The following is a 27,630-nucleotide window of genomic DNA, read 5'->3' as shown; positions in this document are numbered from 1 at the left end:
TGATCCCTGACTTACCACATTAATATTGAATTAAACTGATGTCCAAATATTGGAATAATCCATTTAATAAAATTTGTTCTTCTTTCCTTTTCCCACTTTTTCAAAGCCGTTTATTTGTCCGTGCCTGGGTCAGGAGGACACACAAAGCCCTGTGCCGTTGTAGACGTGGTGATGCCACACTGGGTGGTTTTGTTGGTCGGGCTGGTGGGGAGAATAAATCAGAGCCGTCAGTCGTTCCACTGCCGGTGTCCCAGTGGAGACGGCAGTCCGAGGTCACACGCTGGAGGGTTTCGAGCGCTCTGTTTGTGTTTCCATTCCCTGGCTCTGGCCCCTGCGTGCCTGTTTTTGCCTTCGTCTCGTGTCTCGGTGGCAGGAATAAACCTAGTCATTTGCCTCCCCAAAGTTCACTGAAATAGTTGGCAGTTTACTTGCACTGGTACAATCCTCCATGCGTGTACTTTCCAGAATAACCTTGATTGTTGCTTTGTGACTCGGGTGATGTAAACAGAGCGTTGTAATCGTGACTGCGGAGTTCGTTGACGTCTCTTCGTGATGCTAGGCCTGTGTATGTGTGAGGGTTTTCATGATAACACAACTTCAGAGGGAATAAACCCATGAAATATTAATGCTGACGACTACATGGAGTGCACACTAAACAATGAACGCTGTTTCCTGGTGTTGAATTTTTCATTTTTTGGGTGAAATCTCAAAACGGATGTTGTCAGACATGGGAAGGGCAGACGACTTTAGTATAGGTTTGCTTTGGGAAAGTAAAACCTCTTCAGTGCACGTTGTTTCAATTGCAGGATAATAACGTGCACTGCCTTTGTAAACAACTTTGTTGTTAATCATGGTAAATTGTTTACTGGTTATGTGTTTGAGGGTCATAAATGTTGATTTTGAGTGCTACTTTTATTATTGCATGCACAGTGTGAAGCCCTTTTACATCAATTTGCTATAATTAAGGCACATTTAAAGGTGATCCTTGAATTAATGGTTTTACCTTTCAATAAGTGGTCATCATTTGGTCATTAGGGTGCACTGTTAGGCCTTTATAATTTAATGTAAAAAATTCAGCTAAATGTAATCAGATTCAGATCTATAGACTACTCAAATGATAAAGGTCTAAATTATCGGCACTAATGCATGAATAATGTGCCATACATGCATGAGTGAGACTTCTGGGTTATGCAAGGTAAAACGGTGTAGGAGAATCCACAAATATAGGCTATGAAATTGCAATGTTTACTAATTAAAAATGTTAATATTGGCTGTAGATCATATAAAAAGCACTCGTCTTAAAAACTGTATTGAACTCATTGGCTTATTTCTAAATGGGTTTGGTTTGAGCATGATTTAAACTGGTTTTAAAAAGCTTACTAGTCCCGTTATAACTTGTTCGCTGAGAGTGAAACTTCAGAGACGGATGGATTATTGGGTTTAAGAGGCTGTGTGTCACGGTTGTAAGCTGAAACACTGAGCGCAGGAAATCTTGTGGTGTAGTTGTAACACATTTGTCCCACACTGATGATGCACACACGGACACTGCAGCTCTTTTCTCCTCACCGCCTCTTTTTTTCTCAGAGAGAGTGACTCAGCTGGTTTTTACTCGGTCCCACTGGGTGTCAGGTGTCGTGGAAATGTTCTTTCCCAGGAGCCTCTGCTCTGTGTTCATCTGTTCGCATCACGAGTCTATCGGGGAAGGTATTGTTTAGGTCTGTGGGTCTCTGCTGATTTGCTTTTCATCCAGAAGAGACCCGGCCGCCAGTATCAGATGCTCTCTAATTGTTGACTCTCTCGTTTGTTGCTTTGATTGCAGAACAAATGTAATGACGAAGCTTGGTTTGATATGGAAACGCCTCCTTGTTCTTTAGGCTCTTTAGATTGTGTTGATGCAAAAACACATGGTTTACTGTAGCCATAAAGCAACAGTGGAGATCCAAGTTTCAGTCAACTCAAATGTGACTTCAATACAGCTGTGTGTAAAATGTGTTGTTGTTATTATTTTGGGAAATTATTAATAAGATGTTTTAGTAAACATATAGGCAGATAAATGCTTTATTACTGAACTCTTTAATGCAAGTTAGTGCACATAAATGTTTATATACCATGTATCTCAAAGAACCAGCGCTGCTGATCATTTTGATTATTAAATAGTATTTATTTTTAGTATTTATTTATTTATTTATTTATTTATTTAATAGTATTAGTGTCCACACTAGCGAACAATAAAGTTCTGATTATTTTAAGTGCACTGCAGTTTTGTATTTTGTTGCTTTAAAACAGGATGGTTCTGATTGGCTGTCAGTGTCAATGAAAAAATAGTGTTGTCAAAAATATCGATACTTCGAAACATATCTTTACTGGAATATCTTAAACTTATCCTTTTCTGTATTGATACACCGATACCAGCTGGGCATTCTCACTCTCTTCTCTCCGACGGCGACACGCCCGACCCGCCTCCGCTCACTCACTCGTCTCATTCGCTCCGGATGAACAGTGTTGGTGTTGACCTGAATTTCGGCAAGGGGTACTTTTTGTGTACAACCCCTTTTGTGTACAAGGGGTACAAATTATGTATTGTGCATAATTTTAGTCATTCCTGTAGGTTTTGCGCTCACACCTAAAGCGCGTTCACCACTACTCAATAAAAGTAGCGCTCATATAAAGCCACCTCTCAAAACAGCTTGCGAGTACCATTGACTTATTGTTTCATGGCTTATTGCGTTTTAACGGTCAAATACATAAAATGTCTGTCTTGCCGAGTATTCAGGTAAATATAGTTCGTTTTGGAAAATAAATAGTTGACAGAAAACGCACGTTGTGTAACAGTATATTGGATCCGTGCATAAGCTCTTAAAGTGACAGCAGCCTAATAAACCTGTCATGTTAATCAAACTACAAAAGATGAGAGAGAATCACTCACGGCTCTTGACTGAATATTTTTGTAGCTTTAATTGTAAGCATTAATCTACATTTATATTTTTGCGAAGAAGACTATCAAGTGTTATTGTACATTTGATTACTTTAATTTCTGTACTAGGCCTATTTCTTACCTGAATATTGATTGAAGGTTGTATGTTAATGTGTGTGAAGTGATTTGTGTTATGTACTGTTGTATACATGCTGCTCTTAACTAATTGCCCTTTGTGGGATCAATAAAGTTGATTGAACTGAACTAGGGCTGAACGATATTCTGTTTTAACATCGACATCGCGATGTGCGCATGAGCGATAGTCACATCGCCGGAACATGCGATGTGAAGGGTAGTAGTACTCATGGTGTATTAAAAGAACGGTAGCACACAGTAAACACGAGTTTGTTGTATGGCTTGTTGCTGCGGTGACATTTGCACGTTTCGCGTGCCTGCACAGTGATTGGTTCGCTGTGCCGCTGCTCACCGCTCACAGCCAACATTCACTGGCAATTCTATAGCTAAAAATGGGCGACGAAGAGGATCCGCCGCAAAAAAAATTATGATTTCGTACCAAAAATCAAAATCAGCTATTTGGAACTATTTCGGCTCCAAAAAGGAGGATGTTGACCAAAAAGAGGTACTTTGCCTGGAGTGTTATAAAGTTGTGGATGGTTGTCTTTTTTAAAAAGTCTTTTGTCTTTTATTTTTCGTGTTCGCATTTATGAGGAAAAAACAATGTTACGTGACAGTTCTGATGCGGCACTAAAAGAACTGCTTTAAAACTTTCACAGAGACCTCAAACAGAAAGCACAAAGCCTTTCTTTAAAACGAATTTCGTTTTGTATTAATTGTATCTTAATTTTAATCAGTGTTTCATTATCCAATTTCCTGGATTTAATAAATAAAAAGTTAATATAGCAGACAATAAATAATCACGACACAGAGGCGCCAGCGACTGAACAGCTTAAGCTATCATCCATGAACCGAAACCCGTAGCTTATCTATCTAAATATATCTATTATCTACAGAAATCTCTACTTTTAAAAATAACCATTCAAAACAAAATAAAACTGTATGAAATGTGCATTTCTCTCCGGCGTGTTCACTACTGCGAAGATCGCGAGTCAGTATCGATAGAGAATTTTTTACTTATTCTGAGGAATTAGGCTATAGCCTAATGAACAAACAAACATCTGTTAAGAGCGCCGCCACGTTGGATTGCGTAGAACGTTCACCGAATTCTTACAGAAATATGTTCTAATTTTGGGATAAAATATTAAGTGACCTTTTTGTCACTTGTAATGAAGTTTGTTTATTAGTGAAATTATTAATATCATGGAATGGTAATTATTGACTTTAGCCTGGATTGATGGCTCGCAATATCACAATATATATCGTTGGGAAAAAAATATTGCAATGTGTTTTTTTTTTCCAATATGGTGCAGCCCTAAACTGAACTGAACTGAATTGAATTGAAATGAATTGAATTGAATTGAATAGACCCACCTGAAAAACTTAAAACCCTGTTTATTTCATGTCTCTTTTTAATTTATTTTTATTTTTAGCTATCATTTGCAATATGTTTTTGTTACTTTTCACGACTGTTTACTTACATCACAGGGAGGCTTTATTTGAATTGTTAAACTAAATTTACAAAAAAGCTAAATTATCAAAAAATTACGAGATAATAACAAAAAATGATCTGTATTGTGATATATCTGGCAGTTTAACCCTAACCCCTAGCCATGGTATATGCAGATGTTAATCATACAGTACCTGTTCTGTGGTATCACCATCTGATGGTACCGCCACAGTACTAGTTGTAATCTCTGTCAGTCGTTTTTGATTATGTATCACACACATGAGCTGTAATCAGTCAAGGATTGAAGCAGACTTGAACATAAGTCCTGTTCCCACTGGATGACCTCTGAAACAGGAAAATAAAGCTCACATGCTCCAAACACACACCCGTCTCATTAGACTTTTCCTGAATATTATTTTTGTTCAAGCAGCCAGGATGTTTGTTTATTGGTCACATTTAAGAACCAATCAGAACCCTTAGAATGTGTTTCTGGAAGGTTTCTTGTATTTCCTGTGGCCTTTTGTGCTTTCGGTGCACTTTGAATTGACATGTCAAACCGGGTCGAGAACTGCCAAACTATTCCTGACTTGTCTTAACAATTTCAGATCTGAGACTTTCGGAGATGAATGATTGTTGCCGTCTCACAGTTGTTTTCCATACCCAGAGGTTTACGCTGACAGATTGCGTTTTATATGTATTTTTGGACCCGCAGCTTTTGAAAAGGAGTCTCTCTAGTTCGTGAAGAGATTTTCTCCTCGATGCTGTCAAGAGTTGAAGTTTTGGTTTTTTTTTCTTCCAGTTCCTGAGATTTATGCTTTAGTGTCTTGTGGGGAAATTTTGATTCTTGTTCCATTAGCAGTTTTGCATTGTGATTAATACTCAAAACATTCACAAATGATCATATTCACTACTAAAACTATATTCAGTAATAATCATAATGCTGATGATTATTATTCGACCTGCACATGCTCAGTATTTTCTTGTATACAAATTGAATTAGAATTGTTGGCTGACTTATTTTAGACAACAATTAATTTTATTTCTTTCAAAATGTCTTTATATTTACACTGACAATGAAATATGTTTTTTGCACTTTTGTCAGTTAAATGAAGGTTCAAGAGAATTAACAAATCACATAATCTTGATTTTATTGCATTTTACAAAATGTCCCAACATTTCTGGAAATTGGGTTTTATTTTATTTTATTTTATTATTTTATAACATCTATGGCTCCAGTATTCACACTAAAGCTCCAATCTGGAATTGCACATGTATCAAAAATAGTAGATGCATTGATTATTTGCTAATTGGATACTTTTGAATCTTAGCACAGAACAAAGTAAATTATATGAAGTAAGTCTTAATATAATTTGGTTCCAGTATCCAATGCTGGTTATTAAACAACCGTAACATTGGATGATATTTTATGTTCACCAATGTCATACGTTAATTTTTGTATTCATATTTAGTCAAATGTTTCATCACTGAAATGCAGTGTTGTATCAGTTCTAATTTGCATCATATGTTTGTGTTTCAGGCCCATGATGAAATCTGTGAGCCGTAGCTGCCACAGCTAGTCATAAGATGCACCATGGCCAAACCAGGATCGGACCGAGATGGAGCCATGGTGGAGAAGACAGCGGGGAAGAAGGTGAGTCGGATCATTCCGGAATATTCTATCCAGTACCTTTTTTAGCTTTGTTAAAAGATTTAAGCTATTTATGAATAAAAAAATAATAATATTTATATTATATTATATTATATAATATTATAATTATTATTATCGCAACTTAGTATTATCGCAACAACAACATTTTATAATAATAATAATAATTATTATTATTATTATTATTATTAGTAGTAGTAGTAGTAGTAGTAGTACTATTATTATATTTAAAATTATATTTAAAATTAAAATGTATATTTATTTGTATTTTTTTCTGCCATCTAACTTTATAATTTTGTTTTTCTAAATAAAAAACTAGTATGATTTACATCTTAAAATATTTTTTAAACACAGGATTTTTTTTTAATCCTATGTGTATTTATCATATGATGAGGACAGGACAATTAACCGCTTGCTAGTAATTTCATTAGGGTCGGCAGTGGCTCTTTTATTTATTTTTATAGTTGAACATTTCATTTAATTAATGGGACCTGCTCAAAAGATCTTAATCTTATTTTTAGTGTGATTACGCTGTTACACAAACCGTTTATTATATTAAGATCAAGGCTTTGTGCATACTACATTACACATTACATGTTTTTGACTGATATTATGTTCTTCCATTAAATATCAAGGTGTATGTTTCTGTCTTTCTGTCAGAGTAAAGAGAAAATCTCTCCATTTATCAAATGTTTAGTTTTTTTTTTATATATAGTTGAATATTTCATTTAATCAATAGGATCTGCTCAAAAGATCTTAGTCTTATTTTTAGTGTATTTACACTGTTATGAAACAGTTTATTATATTAAGATCAAGGCTTTGTGCAAACTACGTTACACAAAACATGTTTTGTATTTTTTTTAAGCCATTTTTTTACTTTTTTATACACATCAAGGAGGGGAAAAAAGTAAAGAAAAACAAAAGTAAATTAAAAGAATAGAAAAAAATAACCATAACACGACCATTAACAACAACTGTCACATGAGGTCTTAAAAGGAGTCAGCAACTATGTGATACGAGTAGAAATTGTGGTACAGGTCTAAAAGTCTACTCACAGAACATGTTTTTGACTGATAGTATGTTCTTCCATTAAATATCGAGGTGTATGTTTCTATCTTTCTCTCAGAGTAAAGAGAAAATCTCTCCGTTTGCCAAAACTCCGAAGCTGGATCGGAGTGAAATCCTGGGGAAAGAGGGAAAGTCTAAGTCTTCCATGAAACGGAAGCTCTCCTTCACCGTCAGTCCGCCCCGGAACGAGGAGCGGGACTCCGACACGGGTCAGTTTTGCATTAGCTGTGAAAGTTCTAGTAGCTTGTATCTGTGTCTCACTGCTGCCCCCTTCCTGTCACTTTTAGGACTTGTTTTTATTGTACATGCTGTACTAGAGGATTTTTTTTGGGGGGGTTTTTGAGGGTGTTATGTAACAGTCAAGCCAGCCTCACCGAATGTATGGACGAAAGATTGGGTCTCGTTCAAAAACACAATAGATTTCCCCTCAAATAGAAAATCAGAACATGGGACATACAAGGGAATGATACAAATATATTGTCATTACTTTACATGGAGCCTAAACCTCTTGTTTTAGTCCCAGCTCTGTGGTTAGTTGCATTATGTGAAGACAAAAGGGGGTTTTCGCATCAGAGGAACATTTTCATAGTTCCTAGAACTATTGGCGGAAGATTTTGGCGTGTTCGCACCGCAGGAACTAGGAACGATTTTAGTTCTAGGAACTCCTTTTGGGGGAACTAAATTGGCTCCTACTTCTGAGTCGGGTCTAAACCAGAACTATAGGAACTATCAGTGACGTAAGTGTACGCTGATTGGCCGAACGCACGAAACACAGACACCCGCCATTTTCAAAAAGGAATGTATATTTATAAAAAAAAAAAAAAATATATATATATATATATATATATATATATATATATAAATATATATATATATATATATATACCATGACAAAAATGTCTTTTACAAAACAAACAATAAAATATTTTGGTCATACCTCCTACCCTTATTTTAGTATTATTTATATACTATAATAGTATTTATCAATATTTTGAATAAGATTTTATTTTCATTTTTAATTTTACTTTGTTTTATTCATTTTTTATGTGCTTTAGTAATTTTAGAAACATAAGCTTAAAAATGAGAAATGTTGCCCTTTGCAACTAATTGAAATACAATTGAAAATTAAAGTTAATCTAATATTTGTTTTATTTTATTTCAGTTACGAAAAAAAATATTTTATTAGTTTTTAGTTATCGATAACAACACTAATATAAACAAAACCAATATTCAAGATTTTAAGAAGTACGCTTATTGTGAATTTGTAAGTTTATGCTGAGACTTTTATGTCCTGCTTTTTGGATCGGAATGGATTTAGGTTTGTGATGTCATCTGTGGCTCTTAATATTCATCCCGGAGTCATTGAATCCTGTGCTGTGATTTGTCATTTGAGTGAGGGGCGGAGCCTGTGGGTGTAATCAGTGCTCTGCTCTCCCGTCCCTCCTTCCCATCCACCTCTCGAACCCTGAACCTTCCCCTTCTTCCCCACTCCCGCCTCTCTGCTTCTGCACTGTAGATGACTCTGACCCCGGGCAGTCGAGCGATGTGTGGGGAGAGAGATTACTTCCTCCCTGCAGGATATACGCAGGTAACAGCCTCCGTTAAAGTCGCACAGTAGAGCTGCACGATTCTGGAAGAATTGACAATCATGATTTTTATTTTTGTTTGTTTCAAACAGAGATCACGATTCTCCTACGATTCTGAACAGACAGCTTAATAAAATAACATGTAAATTACTAGAGGTTCTGAAAAAAATATTAACTGCCTCAGTCTATTTAATTTAATTAAATGTTCAGCTAATTAGAATGAATGTTAAAAAAAAATTCATAAATACTTGAAGCTGCGTTTTTGAACAAATCTCTTGAGTGAATGATTCAATGATAAATACATTTAACAGTCACTTGCCGCCACCTACTGGTGTAACCATTAAGGGTGTAACGATACACGTATTCGTATTGAACCGTTCGGTACGAGGCTTTTCGGTTCGGTACGCATTACAAACCGAACGATTTGTTGGACCATTTTTCCTGCTGGTGCGACCCAAATTTTGTTAGCAGTCTGTCTCGCTGGCACAACCGACACAACGCTGCCTAACATCAAATGGCAAACGTAATGAAAGCGGAACGAAACTGCGCTACTCATTATTTTGTGCTTCACGGACCGTTTATCAGTTTGGACCAATGCAGCGCGAGCCGATCTTGATCAAGCGATACTGTTAATACACAGCGCTAAGAGATCCAGTAAAGAAAGCATTTTAATTCGCCAATGATTGAAGTAATAACATCGCTGTGAGATCTAGTTAGAAACATTCAAATTTCTCCGTTATTAAAGGATCAAACAGCGCTGACGTGGAAACCAGGAGAAACACTGCCATAAATAAACTAGTTATAGGTTTTAAGTCCACAGATCAGCAACATTCACCATGGATTTACTGTAGTAACACTAACTGTAACTATGGAAGTTTGGCAGGAATGGTACAATGCTTTCAAGTATGTCGGTTTTATTTCGACATTATGAATAAAATTGCTGCCCTCAAATGTTAATCTGAAATAAAATAAACCTTTGTCTGCAATGTCAGGCTACTTTTTTTATTTATTTTTTATAAGGAGCTGTTTTGTTTTATATGCTCCTAAGAAGAGTCAAGTATAGCTCCATCATTGCTCAACAAAACAAAAAAAAATCAAGGAAATTTCTCTGGCATTTCTTTCTTTTTGCTGTATCGAAAACGTACCGAATCGTGACACCAGTGTATCGTATCGAACCGAACCGTGAATTTTGTGAACCGTTACACCCCTAGTAACCATGTAATTGACACAATCGTTATTTAAAGCACCATGTTACTTTTAAAAGGGGATTTGTAGTTCTTCTGTGATGATTTGAGTATTTATAACACAGAATTAACGATACTGTGTGGTTGAAAAGACTGTTTGTGAAGCCGTTTCGTAAATGATAACTGCTCTCTGGGCAGCGCGAACACAGATTTGAAAGTTCTGGTGTGATTTTGTTAACGGTTTAATAGACGGGTTGTCATTTAGGAATGATCCCGCGTGGGTGTTTGAGTCGATATCGCGACCTTTTAACAATTAATCGTGCAGCTCTACACCATAGCAAACTCTTGCTGTGTTGCTCCAACGCAACGGTCTGAAGTGCATCACGGTTCGGCACCACCTTTATTTGTTTCTCTCCTCCTGACCCTCCGTCCGACGCTGGCTGAAACGAATCTAGTTTCCGTAACCATTTCCGCATGACCTTCTCTGTATGCTAGCCTTTTTGCATCACTCTCAGAGAGACAGTCGACTTTTGGTTGCATCATTTGATGTGCAGAGTCGTCTCGCGCATTCGCTTTTCATATTTGTGTCATTATAAAAAGCGATCCGGTTCAGGGAAGCACACACACACACACACTGACTCTTTCTCGGTTTAACAGCTGCATCTGTTTTAATGGCATGCCTTTCAATAGCGCACAGAGGCTCATGGGAACGGTGTTAGATGGGTAATGCATGTGTCTGTCAGGCTGGAAAGTTTCCATTGCAATTCCTCCAGCTGTTTGTTTAAAGGGCATAAATTGCATCAGACGTTGACATTTTCAGGAACTGAGATGCATGAATGCAAGAGAAAAGCTGTGCTCATGCTCTGTTCATCCGTTTTCTTGTTTGCTGCAGACAAAGATGTTCCAGATAAGAAGAAAGTTAAGAAGGAGCCAGGGACTAAGAAGTCGACCCCTGTGAACATTTTGTTTGGCTACCCTTTATCAGAACGAAAGCAAATGGCACTTGTCATGCAGATGACGGCGAGAGACAACAGTCCAGGTAGGAAATTATGAACTCTAGTATTTATTATTTTTTCTTCACCTTTTGCACTGTTTTTTTATAGCTAAACATCGGGTGATTTTATACTGAGGTAAAAGTTGTCACTGATATTTGTCCTTGTTACATATGTTACATGTACTTACCGTAGTAATAACAGTAAATTATGCATAATTACATGCAATTAACCCTAAACCAAACCCTAATCCTACCCTAACCCTATAGTAAGTACATGTTGTTAATTATTATTACTCAGTACTTAAATATATAATTACACTGTAACAATGACACCTTAAAATAAAGTGTAACCATATTTTCTTTAGTAGCCCATCCTTCTCTCCTGAATTTTATTTGTTCATGTCAAAAGCCAGTATTTAAAAATTATAAGGATATTTATATGGAGTGTATAAATGTTTTCAGTATTTATATCTCTCTAGTGTTCATTTAGTTTTGTTTATATACTTTTATAGTATGTATAGGGCTGGGCGATATATCGCATGACATTGTCAGGCGCATCTCGTCAGTAAAGCTGGTTCCTTGATTAGTAGTAAATCGCCATCACCTGCTTTCAGATGGAGCGGCATTCACTACAAAGAGCCGTAGTTAACTGACAAGCTGAGCCATATCGCATTAATTATCGCAGGCGATACGTCCACGATATTAATGCGATATGGCTCAGCTTGTCAGTTAACTACGGCTCTTTGTAGTGAATGCCGCTCCATCTGAAAGCAGGTGATGGCGATTTACTACTAATCAAGGAACCAGCTTTACTGACGAGATGCGCCTAACAATGTCATGCGATATATCGCCCAGCCCTAAGTATGTATTAATATTTTGAATTAGCTTTTATACTGTGATATGTGTGTTTATTTATTGTTTACTTATGCATTATTGTTTTGTCATGGTTGTTTCTATGTGATGCATTTTGAGAAACTCTATATAAAGTTTTTTTTTATTATTATTATTATTATTATAGTTTTATTATATGCTTTTGCCATTTTGATTTGTTTCTAATATTTCTAATTGTTTTTCAATTTTAGTTTTAGTGATTAAAGTACTTCAACTTATTTATTTTAGTTGCTAGTTTTCCATCAAATATTTCTTTTTAAGTTTATTTCAGCTTTATTTCAATTATTGGAAGTGTTTTTTTAATAATTTTAGGTTTAGTTAATGACTCTCACCTGCAGCCGCCAGTTTATTTATGAGTTATGATGTAGTCATTTGTTATCAGGGCGCTCGCTTTCTTTTGTAGTCTAGACAGGTCAGATTGACAATTCAGATAAACCGAATGACCTTAACGTTCTGGTTAATCGGTTTGTAATCTCAGATACCACACCGAGCCACCCCTCTCAATCTCCGGCGGTGCAGAAGAAGATCGCTAGCAGCTCATCCACACGGCAGAAGGACAAAGTGAACAAACGAAACGAGAGAGGGGAGACTCCCCTGCACATGGCTGCCATCAGAGGGGACGTCAAGCAGGTGAAGGAACTCATCGGCCTTGGAGCAGATGTAAACGTCAAAGATTTTGCAGGTGAGACTGTGTGTTTTACAGGATTACATCGCCTGATAACAAACTGTCTGTTGTTTATTTTCATGTTTTATGGAATTAAATAATCGTTTTATCATGTACTTTGATTACTTTGTTCAGGAGTTTTAAAATTAATATAGTCATGGTTTCTACTGTAAAACCAGGGCTCTCAAGTGTCACGCATTGAGCGTGACAGTCACTCATTTCGGTCTTTTGTCACGCACTCCCGCCACACATTGTATTTCTCACGCGGAAAAACTATTTATGCCGCAGCGCCCAGAATTTCTCTGGCCGTGCCGATCTCACTATGGAACGCCTAGCCGAGCCTGCCACTTATCAGCCAATCAAAAAAAAAGAAAGGGGCTACACAATAGCCAATCAGAAAATAGCACTATTGTATCTGGGTAAGATTTAACGCAACAACCAATGAAAAAAAGCACATCCTGGAATTGTTAACGTGATTCTGCTACAGCGTCTTCGTTCAAAGTTTCGTTCACCCATAGAGGAAACCACTGGAGCTCCGAGCATCACTTTGAGCACAGAGTAAGTCATGATGATCTCCTGTTTTAATGTTGCAACAAATTCACAACTTGTTTGACACAAACAGTGACAACTTGACTGCTGTTAGAGAATGTTTCCCAGATAATTAGCATCAGTTTTTCGTGAGTGTCTAACTTAGCCAACAGTTTTACAGCCTGTTCACTGACAACACCTGCTCAGAACAAGTAGTCTAGGCCTTGTCATATTTTCGTTATCACACGATGACTGATATATTGTCACATTATAAACATCTCTCTCTCTCTCCAAATAGGCTTAATAATTTTATTAGCACTAAATAAATTAAAGTGTATTGCATAGTCGATGTTATAGGTCACTTTTAAAATCATGTCATATTTTATAATTATATCCTGGCCATGGATGCATTAATCATTGCATCTGTCTTTCAAAGATGTCAGGTAAAAAGCAATTAAGCATCCTCTCATTCGCCCTGAGAGGAAAGTCCCCTAAAAAGGCCAGGTTAGAGGATGCTGTCCCAGAGAAGGTGCCGAAAAGGGTAGATCCATTAGAGGAGGAGACAGTGCAGGTGGAAGGCAACAAGTCCAAAAAGGCAACAAACACTTTCAATAAACAACACCAGTCATAATCTCTCTCTCTCTCTCTCTCTCTCTCTCTCTCTCTCTCTCTCTCTCTCTCTCTCTCTCTCTCTCTCTCTCTCTCTCTCTCTCTCTCTCTCTCTCTCTCACACACACTCTCACACACACTCTCACACACACACACACACACACACACACACACACACACACACACACACACACACACACACAGACACACACTCTCTCTCTCTCTCTCACACACACACACACACACACACACACAGTGCGGAAATTTAATAAATAATTTGTATTTGGTATTTGAGCAATTATTAATAACAACAACAAAAAAGGGCGGGGGGGGGGGGGGGTGTCACTCTTGCCTGTCTTCAAAACTTGAGAGCCCTGTAAAACCATAAATCAATATTTGAAATGTGAAATGCATATAAATATCAGCATAAATATCTCCTAATTATGTGTCTTGGTAAGATGATATTTGAATGCTTAGATTTATGATCAAAGTTCTATACTTTCAAAACATATAATGCAACCACTATTGACTTTTTATTTTATTTCTGTGCCTTCAAAATTATGTTAGACCTATCTGAAAAACCTGAAAAGCACTGATTATTTCATTTGTCTTTGTTCTAGTGTATTTATCTGTTGAAAAAAATATTCTTAGCATGTCTTCATGTGCCCCAGGCTGTGGTGTACTAGTAAAAAACTAAAAACTAAAATTAAATAAATTCCAAGAGGGAATACCTAATTTTGGTTGTTTTCTGATAAGGATTTGCAATAGATTTGCACATTTTAGCATGGGATAGATTTACACCCCTTTTAGCCAGAGGCTATTTTTCATCTGTAGTCCTGGGACTTCAGCAAAGTTTTAATCATGTTGATAATTTAGAGGCCGTAGAAATTTGCCTATCAAATATGATACTGTGTTGGCTTTATAGGATTAAACAGTTATCCAATTTTTCTTCAAGTTGTAGATTCTCATGAGCTCAAACCAGTTTGATTTTATTTATTTTTTCTTCAGGTTGGACGCCTCTCCATGAAGCTTGTAACCTTGGTTACTATGATGTGGCGAAGGTTCTGATTGGTGCAGGAGCGGAAGTGAACACGCAAGGATTGGATGATGACACTCCGCTTCATGACGCCTCCAGCAGCGGACACAAAGATGTGAGTTTTTACTTTAAATTATGCCATTTACAGCTAGTGATCAACCTAATACTTGCAGCACACTTTTGTTAAACATTGATGACGATACACTCAAAATGGACTAATATCTGTTGCAAGCATTTGTGAATCTTCCCGATAATCTTATTCACCTGTGTATATTGTCTCTGTCATGTTTTGCCAAACTTTCATAGATTGTGAAGCTGCTCTTACGTCACGGAGGCAATGCCTTCCAGGCCAACAAGAGAGGGGAGAGACCCGTTGATGTTGCTGACTCTCAGGAGCTTGAGCAATTACTCAAGGGAGAGATCCCGCTCTCAGAAGCAGAAGAGAGCTCTTCAGGTACAGAGACGTTGACAGCCAGTGCTGTTGCTATTGGTATTTCTTTTGAACTTTTCTTTTTTCCGGGTTTAATACAAGGACTGTCGACGTTTGCGGCATGCAATCAGACATATCTTACGTACAGTCCAAGTCAAGTCATATCCATTTTCTAAATAGTTTTGTATGTTCTCTGGGTTAGTTTTATTAACCCATTTGGAGGAACATTTATTTCTGATATTTAGTGTATTTTACATCTCTGCGTTTGTCAGCTGCTTTTATACAAAGCGACTAACATTGGGTTCAAGCTAAAAATTTGTTTAATTAATGATCAAAGAAATGTCTAGTTAAACAGTAGAGCACGGCACTACCATCGGTCATACGATCGATTGTTTTTATCTTTAAATGCCCATTCAATAGAAAACGGACTGAGCTAAAGTCAACATTTTTATCTAAACAACATTGTTGCAGAATAGAATTTTTCTTCTATTTGTAGACCTAAAGAATTATGTGCAAGTTGAGTGTCAAGTATTTTTTTTTTTTTCATTCTCTTGGTTACCTCAGACATTATTTATTAAGTACTTAATTTAATTGGTTAAATAAATGTTGGTTGAGCCTTTTTAAAATTGTTACTAGTTCTGGTTATGCATTACTGGCATTAATATTTATTTAAACACAGATATTCCTTTTATTTCTTATACGTTTGATTTAATAGCATTATGTTAATTCCCCGTTTCTATTATTTTGTATGTCACAGAATCAGAGGACCCACCGTCGGTGAATCCATCCAGTGTAGACGAGAACATGGAGTACTCAGATGCTGAAAAGGACTCTGACAGTAAATCGACAACAGTGAAGGCTTCATCGTCCATGTCAGGGCTGGATGAATACGAGTTCAAGGATGAGGAAGAGGAGGAGGACCTCAGTAAGGCACTTAATGACCGACACATCTTAAGGCGAGAGCTACGGCAAAAGGAGAAGGAGGAGAAGGAAAGGAACCACTATACTTCCAAACAAGGCAGCAAAAGCGACCAGTCAACGCTGGTGTGCAAGTCTAAAAAAACAAAAGCGTCCCGCGTCTACTGCAGTTCAGACAGTTCTAGTGATGAAGCTGAGGTGCCGACAGAAAGAAGGAGCTCGCCTACCAGGTCGGTCAGTGTGGATGGTCACAAAACGGACAGTAGATCGAAGAAAGAAAGCTTGACTCTCACGCCAGTGGAACAGAAAGAAAAAGGTAAACAAAAGAAAAAGAACAAGAGCCAAAGCAAAAACAAGGAGAACCAAGAAGTCCGAGAAGAAGGGAAAGAGAACAGCAAGTCTATTCTGTTTACTTCGGCGACTGTGTCCGACAATTCTGACAAGGGCGTCAGGGAAGAAGATTCATTCAAAATGTCATTCAGTGCAAAGGATGACACATCGGTCCACCTCTTTCACCTGTCTGTCGTCAAGTCCCCTAAGCTGAACCACAGCCAAACTGACAAGCAGACAACCCCACTGAAACAGGAGAACGCTAAGACTTGTGTTTCTATTGGTGATGGGTCCTGTCCAGGGGACGGCGTCAAATACAACCACTACACAGAGTCTGACTTCTGCACAGAAGGTTCTAGCAGTAAGAGCTGCAAGCACAAAGAAAAGAGCAAGCATCACCACAAGGAGCCTAACTTAGATGGAGATGATGGCAGTTCCAGTCCTTTCAAAGACAGTAGTCTAAGCAACAGTATAGACAGTTCTGAGGCTGTCTTCAGGAAGACTGACAAAGACGGAAAAGTGGTAAAAAAGCACAAGCTGAAACACAAGGAGAAGGAAAAGTACAGGAAGGAGCATGAGGCTGAGAGGAATCGCCACCGGCAGAAAGAGCCACGCAAGGATGGACATAGGAACATGGAGTTTGATCGGGAGTTTTGGAAGGAGAACTTCTTCAAAAGTGATGAAAACGAAGATCTCACAGGCAAATGTGAGATGCTTGCTGGCGGATCTCCTCTGAAATCCTCAGACTCATCGCCTGTTAAAGAGGAACGAGGGGCATCAAAAGACAAACATTCAAGCAGTAGCAGCAGTAAAGACAGGAGGCCAAAAGAGGAGCGAGATAAGGACAAGACCATTAAAAAAGAGAAAAAAGAGGTGCCCCTTAAAGAGGAGCGTGTAAAGGATGGAAAAGGAGATGAAGTTGATGATCGGACTGAGGGTCTTGGCTCTGGCCGAATTCCTGACAGCTCACTGTACAGTTCAGGAGTGAAAGAAGAAGTAGATGATAAACCAATTACTGTCAATTCAGCAGACCAAGATCAGCTGGAGTCTCCAGAAAAGAACTCTCGCGAGAAAACTGATAAGCGGCCACCAACAAAAGACCGGGAGTCTGAAAAGTCTGACAAGAAACATGCAGATAAAGATAAGAAGATAAAATCTGAACATTTAGCTGACAAGCCTGAACTTCACAACTCTACAGATCGATGGAAAGAAAAGGAGAAATTAACAAATATATCACATTCACCCAATGACAAGAGCCATAAAGAGAGTGAAAAGCTCAAAGTAACGTCTTTGATGAAAAAGCATGAAGACAACAAGAAGAATAAGGACAAGGACAAGCTTGACAAAAGAGCTGAGAAGGAGCACTCTTCTGGTGACCACAGAGACAAAGATAAAACGAGTTCAGAAAAGAAAGGAAAAGCCCCCGAGAAAACCACTGATCATGGAAAATCTGACCGCAGTAAAGAAAAAGAACGGGAAAAAGATTCTGACAAGAGGAAAAAGGAGAAATCAAAAGAGACCACCCCCTCTTCCTCATCCTACTCCAATCTAAAGTTGTTATTGGAAGAGAAGAAAAGCTACGTTTGTGAGAACAACAAGGTCGCTTCATCTAAATCAAAAGAAGAGGTAACCAAGCCTCCAGAGAAAGACCGAGATAGAAGAGAGAGGGACCGGGAGTCTGAAAGACATCGGGACCGTGAGCGAGACCGACACAAGGAAAAGGAAAAAGATCGATCCCAGCTGAACAGGGATGGCAAAATTAGCAAGACGAAACCAAGTGAAGTGGACTCCAAATCTAAGGTTGCACCTACTCTAAAGGATACTCGTCCCAAAGAAAAGAGGTTGGTGAACGATGACCTCATGAAGACCAGCTTTGAACGCATGCTCAGTCTCAAGGACCAGGAAATTGAACAGTGGCATAGGAAGCACTTGGAGAAAATCAAGCAGAAGGAACGGGAGCGGCTAAAGCAGCGTCCAGGAACTGATCTTGGGAAACAGAAAAGCAAGGAAAAAACAAAATCGTCCTCTTTGTCCAGTGAGCCTTGTGTAACCAAGGAGCTAACTCGGTCAAAGAGCTCAGACGCACCAGATGTGCATCGCGAGAAGATCTTGAAAGATGCCACCATTGGAAGAACGCTCTCTGTAGATGCAAAAACCTTGGGAAAGAATGGTCCAGTAACGGAAAACAATCTTAATCGATCGCCAAGACCAGAGAGTGAAAAATCTGGCCTTATGTCAAGATCAGTGTCCATGGTTTCTGTGGCAAGTTCAGAAGATTCCTGTCACGCGACACCTAAACCAACTGAATATGATTCTGATGTGAACATGGAAGCTTCAGATTCCCAACCACCTTTCCTGCAGTCTTCCCTCATTTTACAGTCCTCCAGATCACCCACTGTTCACGATAAAGATACCAGCAGTCTTCCTGAAACTGCTCTCTGCAATCGCACACCATTATCAAGCAGGCATGCGTCCCCATGCTTAAGGGCTATTTTGGATGAAGAAGCCAAGGTGTCACCAGCTGAAACAAGATCGACGGAAGAGTCTCCGATTATCAGTATTGTCTCACACCCAAGCAGCGAACAAGCTACGGTTCATTCAACTGAGATTAGCATGTCCCCTGTTCAGGAAACTCCGAGCAGTCAAAGTCTTACTAGTGCGCTTCCAGAAAGGGAAAGTCTGACTAGTAATGAAACTGAAGGCGTCACACCTGTTCAAGTTCAACCTTCACCAAACTTGCGAGAGTCTAGTGCAAAAGACCTAGGTAGCCTCAAACAGGCTAACAGTGTGTTTCAGACCCATTTGCAAGAGAAGAGCAGGTCTTGCAACACTAGTAGTCAAATAGAGCATGCAAGTCTGGGCCAGCTTGACGTCCCTGGTGCCGTAATGACAGAGGGATCAAACAAGGAGTCTTCACAAGCTGTTGCATCATTTCAGTCTTCTCACACACAAAATCCTTCTGATGCCAGTTCACCTTTGCATTCAAGTAGCCAGCAATGGGAAACTGCCCCCGTTTCCAGTAGCGAACAGACATTGACAGCAGACTCTAGTTTGAGGCCAGAGCAAAGAGAGAAACCCTTAGTTGTTTCTGAGAACAAAGTGGAAAAGTGTGGGGAAAACCTCACCAAATCAGGTTGGACAAGCTCTCCGAGTCCATCTATTGGTTCATGTAGATCCAGCTCTGAAGAAACTACTAAACCACTGCTGAGAACAACCAGTGTCCAAGATGATACCGAAAACGGTGATGCAATTGTGCAAGACGAAAGTTTCTCAAAGATCTCCAGTGAGCCATTGGATACAGTTGACGCTCAGCCAGAGAAACACGAGCCAGGCCTTCATGCAGCTTCGGTGACAAATGTGTCTCGCTGTGCCAGTCCAGAAAGGGTCCCTGAGGAGCCCATGGAGCTGTCTGAAGATGTTTCGGACAAGAACCGAATCACAGAAATGGATGGGGTGAAAGTCCTGTCTTCAGACGAAGGTGCAACGACACAAGCTCCATCTGAAAGCAAGGCTGATGCAGAGACATCAGAACAACTTGCTGTCGAGGAGAAGCCTGTGAATTCTGACCTTCAGACTAATGAAGAACAGGGTCAAAGCAGTGCGACTGTCAATCCCGATAATCAGGCGGATCTGCACAGTGGCGCGACCTCGGGAAGTTCCTCCCCGATATCCATCGCGGAGAGAGATTGTGATGCATCTGGGGCCAGAGCCAAAGTCCGACTCCTTGAAGAAGAAGCTGATATGCAGACGACCCATCCAAGGAAACGAAAGATGCATAGGGTTTCACCTCCGGCCCAAATTAACCTTACGGCTCAGCAGGTCAAAGAAAAGGCGCAACAGTCATTAGCTGCAATCGTAGATGCATTGAAGCTTGAAGAGATCCAGCCTTACCAGACGGAGAGAGCAAACCCATATTATGAGTACTTGCACATTCGCAAGAAGATTGAGGAGAAGAGGAAAGTACTTTGTAGTGTCATTCCTCAAGCACCTCAGTACTACGATGAATATGTGACATTTAACGGGTCCTATTTGCTGGATGGAAACCCTCTCAGCAAGCTCTGCATCCCAACGGTAAGCTGGTCACCACTTCCGTTCTGTGAAAGTCATGATTGTAAGAAATTTTTACTCGAGTCTAAGAACAATAAAATGAAACTAATGCTCAAATCTAAATCTGTTTGCACTTGTAGATAACGCCACCTCCCTCTCTACTTGAACCACTGAAGGAGATGTTCAAACAGCAAGAGGTGGTACGGATGAAGCTAAGACTGCAGCACAGCATCGAAAGGGTAAATGGAAGCCTAAAATATACTGTATTTACTGAACATCAATCTCAGTTTCCTGAGCTAAAGGGGAACGCAAAAGGGTTCATGATGGAAATGCTGAGGATTTGTGCAAAAATGTATTACAGGAATAGTTCACTAAAAAATGAAAATTCTGTCTTCACTTACTCACCCCCAAGTTGTTTCATCACTTGTTTGAATTTCTTTCTTCTGCTGAACACAAAGGAAGATGTTTTGAAGAATCTCGGTAACCAGACAGATGAAGGACCCCATTGACTTCCATAGTAGGAAAAAAAATACTGTGGAAATCAATGGGGGTCCATCAACAGTTTGGTTGAAAATAATAAGTAGGGCTCTCAAGCGATTCAGATTTTAATGGGATTAATCATAATTTAAACGCACATCAAATTTGGATGAGAAATTACCCCCAAAAGATAATTTAAAGTCATTATTGAGTTAAATGAGAAAAGCATCAAATAGACATTACAAGTGTAGTCATGTAAGAAACATAGAGAAATATTATTTTGTTTTAGATTATTTTTTAGCTTTAGGTTGCTGATTTTTGGTTGCAGTAAAGATTAATTGAATTGAATGAATGAATGATTGAGGTTTTTGCTCTTCTAGGAAAAGCTGATTGTATCCAATGAGCAGGAGGTTTTGAGAGTTCATTATCGGGCTGCAAGAACACTAGCCAATCAGACGCTTCCATTCAGTGCCTGTACAGTCCTATTGGATGCCGAAGTATATAACATGCCCCAGGACGTCCAGGTGAGTGGCCACATTATTAGGACATTATTTTTAATGGAAATAAGGACTTTTACACCAAACACTGTTACTTTTATTTGATGTATGTAAGAGTACAATAAAATGACATTTTACATTAATTAAAAATCCAAACACAGGAATTGTTGATGAATCGAGATAATTTTACAGCTCTTAAAGGGTTAGTTCACCCAAAAATGAAAATTCTGTCAGTAATTACTCACCCTCATGTTGTTCCAACCGCGTAAGACCTTCGTTCATCTTCGGAACACAAATTAAGATATTTTTGATGAAATCTGAGCTATGTCTCACTCCTCCATAGGCTGCTATGTGACCGAAACTTGCTGGCCCAGAAAAGTCATCAAAGAGATCGTTAATATAGTCCAAGTGACTCCAGTGGCTCAATCTTAAGTATATCAAGCGACGAGAATACTTTTTGTGCGCAAAAACAAACAAAAATAACGACTTTATTCCACTTTTCATTTCCTTCTCTCTGGGCCTCTAGTTGGTTCGCGTAGTCTTTTTGCGCAGCGCGTCTGTGTTACACGTCACCACGTAGGCTCACTATTGGCCGACGCCGGTCATGTGTGTGATGCGTGATGACGTGCAACACAGACGCGCAGCGCAAAAACACTACGAGGCCCAGAGAGAAGGAAATGAAAAGTGGAATAAAGTCGTTATTTTTGTTTGTTTTTGCGCACAAAAAGTATTCTCGTCGCTTGATATACTTAAGATTGAGCCACTGGAGTCACTTGGACTATATTAACGATGTCTTTAATAACTTTTCTGGGCCAGCAAGTTTCGGTCACATAGCAGCCTATGGAGGAGTGAGACATAGCTCTGATTTCATCAAAAATATCTTAATTTGTGTTCCGAAGATGAACGAAGGTCTTACGCGGTTGGAACAACATGAGGGTGAGTAATTACTGACAGAATTTTCATTTTTGGGTGAACTAACCCTTTAATGCATTTTTATGGAATACTGGAATTTTTTAACAAAAACTTGTATTACGAAGTGCATTTTCTGTAATCAACATCAGACCACAAATCCTGTCAATAAAGCTTGTGGTTTAAAACTTGTTTAAAAACAAATAATTTAGTTTAAATCCTCAGAAAATTGGTCTTTCCATATACAGTACGTTTCATATTTACTAATTTTTTTTTTTTTTTTTTACATTTCAGGGTGATGATGGGAAGACCTCTGTTAGAGATCGGTTCAATGCAAGGCAGTTTATGTCTTGGCTTCAGGATGTAGATGACAAGTTTGACAAACTGAAGGTACAAAAACAGACATAAATTTAAAATTAAATGAATCAAACGATTCAAAACAACCAGCATCTGTAGACACATCATGGTATAGTGGCCTCAAAATATATTTGGACACTTTAGCTATATACTCAAAAATGCATAATTGTTATAGCATCAGATAATTAAACATTTAAATCAAGTTGATTTCACTCCAAAAGGAAGTTATTCTCTATATCAGTGCGACAATGTACATTTCTTAATATTAAGATTAAAATGTGTTTTAATATCACTTTTAGTAAAGATAGTATGATCACTGTATAATGTCTTTAAATGCAAGATATTTATAGTATACTTGCAATAGTTCACAATCAAATATACTTAAGTAGGCTATATCTTTAGTTGAACCCCAGTACTATTTCTGGATAACTAAAGTGCATTAAGTACAAAATTAGTTGTTCCAATTTAGCAGACTTTAAGTATATCAATCTAAAAGTACAATTGCAAGGTATTTATATTAAGTACATAAATATATAAATGTATTTCTAATACATTTTGGTATATTTATTTTTTGATCGGGCAACAAAGTTGCGACGATACGTTTTTATGACTAGCTAGTTGATTTCTTCAACGTTGCATCGTACTATAGTAGTTAAGCAGCGAGTTACGTCGTTGTACAGGAAGAGAGGTGCTGCAACAATGGAGAATATGTGAAAACGATGGAGAAAATTTTTTTTTTTTAATATTGAAGCATGAAAACCTATTCTAGTAGAACCCAAAAACAAAATCAAGACATTGTAAAAGAGGATAATACGGCCAAAACAGTGAAGTTCTGAAAAACAGATGAAGTTTTGTTGTCTAATGCAATGACATTCAAACATTAGGGGCTTTCGCACCGGAGAAATCTTTTCATAGTTCCTAGAACTATTGGCGGAAGTTCCCGGTCTTTGGCGTGTTCACACCGCAGGAACTAGGAATGATTTTAGTTTTAGGAACTACTTTTGGAGGAACTTATTTAACTCCTGCTTCAGAGTCGGGTCTAAACAAGCACTATAGGAACTATCCGTGACGTTAGTGTTCGCTGATTGGCCGAACGCACACGAAACACCAGTACCCGCCATTTTTAAAAAGGCAGTGTAAACACACAGATTATAGCCTGTATATTTACTCCAGAAACTAACTCTATGAACATGGAGAACAGTGATAGATGGGCCTCTTAACCTTTCCACCATGTCCTAACTACACGCGATAAAAGGTTATTTTCCATGTTAATCGAGAGTGTTTGTCCTAACCAGCCGCGACGGCAACACGCGACGATTCTATTTTAGAAACGGTTTCTATTTTTCTGCGACGTCGCGCTGGAACAACAAACACAAAGTGTGGCAATGATAATCTCAGGTACTGTTTATGTGCTTTATTTAATGTTAAAAGCGTGTAATGTGACTTTGAATAACATTTAGTGCTCCAGCTTTGTGGCTGTAAAAGCAACAATGGATAATTCACCTCTGATCTTGAAATTAAACAAATGGAAACAAGGACGTTCAAACTATGAACAAAGAAATGTATTATTTGACAAAGATTGTTTTACTAACTCAGTAGCCTATGTATTTTTAATAATGTTTAAGTGGTGTAATATTTGTGAATTTGATTATGTAGCTCCATTTTCTTGCGAGTGCCGTCAAGATTACTCCCTGGTGCCGCGAGACTCCGCCCACATGCTGTTCTGATTGGCTGTGGGTCTTGATTGATTTTGACACATCTTGCAGTCGCGTCTAGTGTGGACAGACAAATTATTTGTCGCTGGAATCTCATCGCATCACGTCTGGTTACTTAGGACACGGTGTTACGCTGAGGAGAAAATCCAACGCAACTTTGAGGGGACCAAGCCATACATGATTATGTATTTCTGCTCAGCCAGCAACACTGGACATCAACCACATGGCATACGCTAATAACCTTTCATTACTTTCTATGTATAACAGTTCTATCTAATAACGTATTAGACAAGACTGTTAGACAGATTGTAAACTAATGAACACGGAGAATGCGAGCACTGTTAGCTCAGGCTCTGGTGTTCGCCGCGCCGTCAAAATAAAGGTCAGAATAAAGGTCACAACAACAAGCGCTGCTTATGTCACTTCGGAGTTCCTACTGGCGGTGCGAATGCAACAGGAAAAAGTTCCTAGGGGAACCATTAGTTATCTGGGAACCACCCTTGTGGCTAGTTCCTAGAACTAAGTTCCCGGTGCGAAAGCCCCTATTAAGTGTGTCTTAAAGGGGTGGTATAATGCCCTTTTCACAAGATGTAGTCTCTGATGTCCCCTGAGTGTGTATGTGAAGTTTCAGCTCAAAATTCCCCACAGATATTTTTATATAGCATGTTAAAGTTGTCACTTTTTGAGGGTGACGCACTGGTTTTGTGTGTGTCTGTCCCTTTAAATGCAAATGAGCTGCTGCTCCCGGCACAGGGGGCGGAGCTTCAACAGCTCGTGTCCTTTTACCTCACACACACATGCACTAAAAATTTCACAAACTTTTAGCCTTTTATGTTCAAAACGAAGTCAGACAATGATGGAGAGACTCAAGAAGAAGTGACAACATTTCTGAATGGTTATTTGGTGAATTTATGTAGCTTATGTGTAGTTATCTTCTAGTCATTGATTAGCATATTCAGTCTTGATAATCTATAAATCGCGTTCAGGGGGCGGGGTTTATGCAAATTCTAGGGTTGGTGATGTCACTAACCCGTGTAGTCTCTACCAGCCGTTTGTTTTAGTCCTTAAAAAGCGATTTCTGTAAAAGCAAATATCTCCCTTTGCTTTGAACTTTGAGCGTTGTAACTTTGCAGATGTTGTTTATGCTCAAACAGCAACATTACACACTAACTAAAGTTAGAAAAGTCAAATCATATTCAACCACCCCTTTAAGCTAACCAATTTGAAGTCACCGTATCTGTACAACTGACGCAAATCTGTGTTTTTCCTCAGACTTGTCTCTTGATGCGTCAGCAACATGAAGCAGCGGCGTTAAACGCGGTTCAGCGGCTGGAGTGGCAGCTAAAACTGCAGGAACTGGATCCCGCCACTTACAAGTCTACCAGCATTTTCGAGATTCCCGAATTCTACATCCCTCTCGTAGAGGTCAATGACGACTTCGACCTGACACCGATATGACCTGGTGATGAGATAACGTTTCGTAGCTGTCGGACCATGACAAGTGGATGATGTCAAGATGTGCGTAGGGTGATAAACACGAAGCACTTGATTTTAGAGGTGTGTGTGTGTGTATGTGTGTGCGCGTGTATGTCGTGTGTTTGTGTGTCACAGACTCTCCAGATTTATAATAAAAGAAGTAAAAAAAGAAAAGCGTAACACAAACGAGCGCTGCACTTCCAGGCATCACCGGTTCAGTCTGTGTTTGCTGTTCTAGTTCTGGTTCGACCACACGCACCCAGTGCAAACGCACTTCACCATACGAGCGTCAGACTAAAACGCACTTAACCCTGAGGTCCACTATCCAGAACGGTGGACCACGGGTCAACAAAGAGGAGTGTCGGAAAACCAGCCTCCGGAGGGTGAAGACCACCATCGGGAAGCGAGAGAGATCTTCGTCCTCCGTTAAGAAAGAGATCTCAAGTCCAACATGTTTCTACAGTTGAGTGTTCATAGATTATGTATAGATTGTGCTCCTCATTTTTTAACTTATTTTATACATACTGATTGTGCATTTGTAAATAGCCATGTAATTATTGTTTTTAACTTGTAAAAAAAAATGAAAGAAAACTGAGAGGACGGAAAAAGTTTAAGTAATAAATATTTTGATTGTAAACTTTGTTTTGTCTAATGTTTAATGGACCAAAGTTGTTTTTACATTGAAGTTCTTTGTTGTTGTTGCTGTTGATGTTTGCTTAACTCTTTAAGCATGTGTTTTGAAATGCTTTTTCTGTTTCGTTTTTTTTTTTTTTCTTCTTTCTTTTTTTTTATCCCTTTGACATCCATCAAAGCTGATGTTTTTTGACTTGTGATTTCTATAATGTGCATGCTTTCGCAGGTTCGTCCCCTTTCTGAAAAGTTGTACCGTGGTGAGGTTTACTGAAGTGGTCCTGGTTCTTTTTACGCCATTCTCGTGTCTGTTAGTAACATCCACTTCTTGCGTGTCGTCTCTTGTGTCTTGCGCACATTTAAAAAAAAAAAAGAAAAAGTTTGTTGTGGTTTCTCAATAGGAAAAAAAATACCCTTACTTTTACAGTTTTAATGTGAGATCACAACGAAACCTATTTTTTACAACGTAATGCCTTTTGAACGATGGTTCTAAAAATATGTCTATTTTAATATTTACTTGTTACATGAGGATGTACATATTTGTAATATATAATTGAATAAATTTTATTGGTTGTGAAATCAAAAACTGTTTTGCTCTTCTTCTTTTTTTGTTGTTTAATGTGCAAGTCATGGAATTTACCAGTGAATATAAATGTTTCTATACTCTGCAGAAAAATTACTGATTGAAACGCACTCGGATATTCAGTTTGAAGAAGAGTGTCCAGTAGATGGCAGAGTGGACAAATTAAAGAATATTAATCAACATCAAAGACTATCTTTAAAAAAATTTTTTAGTTCAGTCTTGTACGTTTTATCTGTATGAACTGTATGAATATTGCATTGTTTTGGAACTATTATTTTATAAACTATTAAAAAACTAATTATAAATTATAAATAATGAAAGGAAAACCAATAATAATTTATAAATGAAGAAAATAACTAATAAAAATATAACATTATTTATACGACAATTTACTTAAAATGTATATTTATATTATATTTATAATTAATAATATCATTATTGTTGTTTTTGGATAATCAGCAGTCTATTTGGAACTATTAATAAATTATAAATAATGAAAGGAAAACCAATAATAATGTAGAAATAAAGAAAAATAA

General features: G+C 38.3%; 1 protein-coding gene and 1 long non-coding RNA gene across 4 annotated transcripts in view; both read left to right on the top strand.

The window, feature by feature from the left end:
- The window catches only part of ankrd12 (ankyrin repeat domain 12), a 61,808-nt gene extending 34,918 nt beyond the window's left edge, over positions 1–26,890 (top strand). Inside the window, exons 2-14 of one of the 3 annotated variants that reach the window (XR_013821813.1) lie at positions 6,037–6,150; positions 7,292–7,442; positions 8,750–8,821; positions 10,896–11,042; positions 12,367–12,570; positions 14,698–14,840; positions 15,032–15,179; positions 15,913–20,474; positions 20,591–20,689; positions 21,308–21,451; positions 22,628–22,723; positions 25,678–25,962; positions 26,120–26,890. Coding sequence is in view for 2 of the 3 variants with exons in the window: in XM_079876826.1 (XP_079732952.1) it covers positions 6,091–6,150; positions 7,292–7,442; positions 8,750–8,821; positions 10,896–11,042; positions 12,367–12,570; positions 14,698–14,840; positions 15,032–15,179; positions 15,913–20,474; positions 20,591–20,689; positions 21,308–21,451; positions 22,628–22,723; positions 25,678–25,863 (6,012 nt within the window). In the remaining variant the exon portion in view is untranslated. Of the gene's footprint in view, positions 1–6,036; positions 6,151–7,291; positions 7,443–8,749; positions 8,822–10,895; positions 11,043–12,366; positions 12,571–14,697; positions 14,841–15,031; positions 15,180–15,912; positions 20,475–20,590; positions 20,690–21,307; positions 21,452–22,627; positions 22,724–25,677 lie in introns of all 3 variants that reach the window. The other 2 variants (XM_079876826.1, XM_079876827.1) reach the window with 2 other exon arrangements.
- Positions 1–27,630, top strand: part of LOC307161906 — a 642,191-nt gene that overhangs the window by 73,130 nt on the left and 541,431 nt on the right. The window lies entirely within an intron of this gene.

This window comes from Squalius cephalus (genome assembly GCF_949319135.1).
Source record: "Squalius cephalus genome assembly, chromosome: 7".
Taxonomy (NCBI): domain Eukaryota; kingdom Metazoa; phylum Chordata; class Actinopteri; order Cypriniformes; family Leuciscidae; genus Squalius; species Squalius cephalus.
Note: the sequence above shows the minus strand (reverse complement) of the source record. Positions and strands in the feature narration are given on the sequence as shown.